The sequence below is a fragment of the Microtus ochrogaster genome, linkage group LG3 (assembly GCF_000317375.1).
Source record: "Microtus ochrogaster isolate Prairie Vole_2 linkage group LG3, MicOch1.0, whole genome shotgun sequence".
Lineage (NCBI taxonomy): Eukaryota > Metazoa > Chordata > Mammalia > Rodentia > Cricetidae > Microtus > Microtus ochrogaster.
In genome coordinates, this window is record NC_022029.1 from 35,879,731 (window position 1) to 35,883,967 (window position 4,237).

Here is a 4,237-nt window from a genome sequence, read left to right on the forward strand (position 1 = left end):
GCTCGGGTGTACGCCTTTCTACAAATGAATACAAATCAAGGCAAACAGTCCCTGGCCAAACACAGCCATCAAGATAAGTACATAAAGGAAGCTAGCTAACAACAAAAGGTATAGAATGTACAGCAGACGAGATAGCTCAGCATGCAGAGGCCCTGAGTCCAATCCTGGAGGTCACAAAAAGGTGGAAGGAGAAAATAGACCCCCACAAGTTGCCCTCTGTCCTCATTTGCTTCCTATTGCTGTGATCAGAAAGAAAGGGCTTATTTCATCTCATACTTCCAGATAACAGTCCAACACTGAGGGGAGTCAGGGCAGGAACTCAGGGAGGGCAGCAGCCTAGAGCCAAGAACTGAAGCATAAACCATGCACAAATATTCCTTACTGGCGGACTCTCCATGGTTTGCTAAGACTGACTCACAACACCTGTCTGGGGGCAGCACCCCCACGCCACAGAAGACTGGGCCCTCCTCCATCACTATTTCTCCATTAGTAATCAGGAAAATGCCCCGCAGACCTGGCTACAGTCATCTCACAGAAGCATTTTCCCAGCTGAGGCTTCTCTTCCCAAATGACTCGTTTCTGTATGTTACACGTATGATGGGCGTTTCGCCTGTTTGTATGTCTGTGTACCATGTGTATGCCACCTATGGAGGCCAAAAGAGGGCATTGGAACTCCCAGAACTGCAGTTACAAACAGTTGTGAGGCACCATGTGAGTGCTGGGAATTGAATCTGGGTCCTCTGGAAGAGTAGCCAATGCTCTTAAGGTCTGAGCCATCTCTCCAGTCCATGTGCACATATATGTAAGTGCATATATAAACACATGGTGGGTATGTACATAAACTCACATCCTGCTTGAGTAACCCTAAAGCCAAAGCAGAAAACACAGCAAACAGCACCCTGGAAGTCCAGCTGAATGGCTGACTGCAGAGAGCAACAGGCAAGAAGTCTCCCTAGGGAACTTGTAGATCTGTAGATCTGACTTTGAGAACTTCACTTGGGCTTGCGGCAGCTGACCTGCAGAGTCTGAGATGCTGCTAAGATTCTAACTAAACCACGGGGCCCAGCATCCTTGTGGCTTAGTGCAGTGTTTCTTAGAGTATGTTCCTGGCACCCTAGGACCATCTACACTCGCTGTTGCTTACACAGGTTCTTAAGCGTGGAGTCTCTGCAGCAAAGTCCCTAGTGTATAAATAATTGTTGTGCATATTTAGACATGAAAACCAGGGGTTTCAGGCAAGCTTCTGTCCAATACACTTACTGTTTATAGCAAATACCTAACTATGAATCCTAAGGAGTAGTTTCTGATTCAGCAGCTCTGGCTACAGATTCTGGATTGATAAAATTTATAAAATATAAGATTAATGCCTCACTATTACCTCTAAGACCACATATTGGGAGGTGCCTGTGGGGACTAACACAAGGCTATATTGCTGGCCAAAACACCTGCCCTGAATGATAGAATATTCAGACTTAGAATTTCAGAGACCACAGAAGGCAGGGGCTTGGCTTCACCTCTTGTCAACTGTGGACCCTCCATTAAAGTAGTCTTTAACTGGGATCCACATCAAATCATGTTCAGGGAAACCATAAATTGTTTTAAAAAATCTGTCTGTGGAACCATGGTCTTACTATCATCTTTCATTGGTATAGCATTTCATACTGTACAAAGCGTACTGTCAAACTACCTTGTTTGGTCTGATCTTCACAACCCTGTGAGGTAATCTAATTCTTAGAAAGTACGATCACATTTATCGTTCAGGAGGGAGGATGGGTTCCCATGTCAGCGCACACGCGGAGGGCAGAGGACAACATGCAGGAACCAGCTCTCCTTCCACCAGAGAGGCTCTAGGCTGGAATGCAACTTCTCAGGCATGGAGACAGGTGCCTCTCCCTACTGAGCCATCTCACTAGCCGAAATTTTAGTGGTTTTTGTTTGCCTGTGCGTGAGTTCAGGCACAGTGGTACCAGGGAGCCTTTGTGGAAGCCAGAGGCAACTCCCGACTCGGGAGTTGGTGCCCCCCTGCCATCTGTGGGATCTGGCCCAGAGACAGGCCTTCAAGTTAGCAGCGCTACCTGCTGAGCCATCCTGTGTCTTACTTATTATACAAATTTATTTTGTGACTTATCTTGTTGTTCTGGCATGAATGTCGGCACCATGCCTGAGGTGATAAGAAGGGGGTGTTAGATCTCCTGGAACTGGAGTTAAAGACTGGTGTGAGCTGTCATTTGCGTGCTGGGAATTGAACCTGTGTCTCTTCACTGCTAAGCCATCTCTCCAGCTCCCTAATTACCTTATTTTCATAGAAAAGAAAACTGGACGCCAAGGGAAGCCATGTGATTTGTCTAAAGCAGGCAACTATTTGATAGCGGAGCCTGGGTTAGAACTTAGAGTTAGTGCCTACTGCCCAGTCAGGCGCTCTCTGCACTGAAGCACATTGCCTTCTTTCTTGGCTCTCAGCACAGACACTAAAACTGGAGTTGAGCCCTCTGGCCACAGGTGGGGTGGGGTAGACTGAAGCCGAGTGGTTCTGCTCACCCCAGCAGCTGAAAACTGATCCCTTTAAGAATATAGTTCTACAGGGCTCTCTTGTACAGCTCTAGTCTCAATCCTATCCCCACATTAAACACAGATACACACACACAAACATGCATGTGTTGCATACACATGCATAAACATGTATATCCATACACAGCCCCTTCTCACTTGAACTCTGCATGGTTTTTCCTTGGTGCCTCTTGACCTGATTCGTGTTTTCCCATGTTAGGGGATGCTATGCTAGTATATTGTTATTGCTATGAGGTCCGTCTGGTAAACAGCCACAAATATATTACTTATTGTTTGCTTCTCAGGTATAATATTTGTTATTTCTAATGAGTTTTTTTCTCAGCAATTGTTCCAATTTTCAAATATTTCACACGTGACTTAGGGCAAAAAATTCATGCTTATGAACATGTAAAATAAAAGCATTCTTTATAGCAACAGACTATACTACTTTGAAGATTCTGGTGTAAGCTTCTGCCCATTCCAGTTTAAACTGGTACTATTATTTCCCTTGTAGTTCCCCTTTTAATAAACTGTCAAGACTACCTAGGATTGATCTTTCTCAAAAATTTTACCCAATAAAATTTTTTAAGGTTTCGAGTCCAAGAAATCAGAGCCATAAGAAAAAAAAAATGTCAGACTCCTGAAGAAAGTCAGGGGTTTTGCTAGACTACAGTACTGGGCGTTCTTCCTCTCTTAGCTTTGCGACCTTGCTCTTCCCCAAAAAAGCCTCCACGAAGTGTTCAAAATTAATTCAGATATTCAATGTAGCTAGAATGCATTCTCTAACATCATCACCCCAAGAGGTTTTAGATATCCCTCCTATATGTTTATGGTAATTCGGTGTGTTATGCCTGTGGGACATTCCAGACTTTATTTCTGAAGTTTCAGCAATCGAGATAGAGAGCCTGGTACATAGCAGGCACTGTGTGGGCTGGAAACTTAAATGAGTTTGTAATCATCAATTTAACCCACTCTCTTGATAACGAGTGAAAGGGTGGAGGTACAAGTGAGTGCTATCATGTTAATAAGTTTAGTCAATTGTTTCTGTCGCATTGAAAACCTGTGAGTCGCCTGCTTCTCGGTGGTTAGGGATGGAAAACACTTTTAAATACCCCAAGGCCTGGAGACACCAAGGACAGACATCAACATGCCTCAACATTCGCTGAAGCTAAAGGAGCATTTGAGTCAATACAGCCCTTTTCTAAGAAAGCAAGCGAAACTGAATTCTCTTTGCAACAAACTTCGAAGTCACCACTGAGACAGGGCAGCACACAGCGCTTGGTAATTTGTACATCTGGATCAGAAGATAGACAGAGCAGGCGGTGCGCCCGTTTAGAGGGAGGAAACTGGTTCACTCGTTAATTCATACTCTCTGTGTGCGTCTCTCCCTCCCTCTTGGCGCATCTGTAAGCACATCTATGCACCGAGGTCTCCCTGCCTTCGTGCTCAGCCCTGCCACTCGCCTTCGAAGGCCACCACGGCCAGAGCCTGTCAGCAGGCGCGTGCGGGCTGCGTCTCCGCCCCCTCCCTCCCCGCCGAGGGAAACGGGGCTGGCCCTAACATCTAAGCCCGGGGCGCCGAGGCGGGCTTCGGCTCGGTTTTACTTTACCCTCCTTACTTCCAAATAGGTCTGTTTTTCGCTTTGGGACCTCTGTTGGGGGAAGAAGGTCCGCGGCGCCCCGCGGGAGGC

General features: G+C 46.1%; 1 protein-coding gene across 1 annotated transcript in view; it reads right to left on the reverse strand.

Annotated features, from left to right (window-relative positions):
• Arhgef33 (Rho guanine nucleotide exchange factor 33) overlaps positions 1-4,237 on the reverse strand; it is a 76,346-nt gene that overhangs the window by 7,841 nt on the left and 64,268 nt on the right. The window contains exon 16 of the mRNA XM_026785837.1: positions 4,157-4,237. This exon is cut by the window's right edge and continues 66 nt beyond it. Within this exon, the coding sequence (XP_026641638.1) occupies positions 4,157-4,237 (81 nt within the window). The remainder of the gene's footprint in view (positions 1-4,156) is intronic.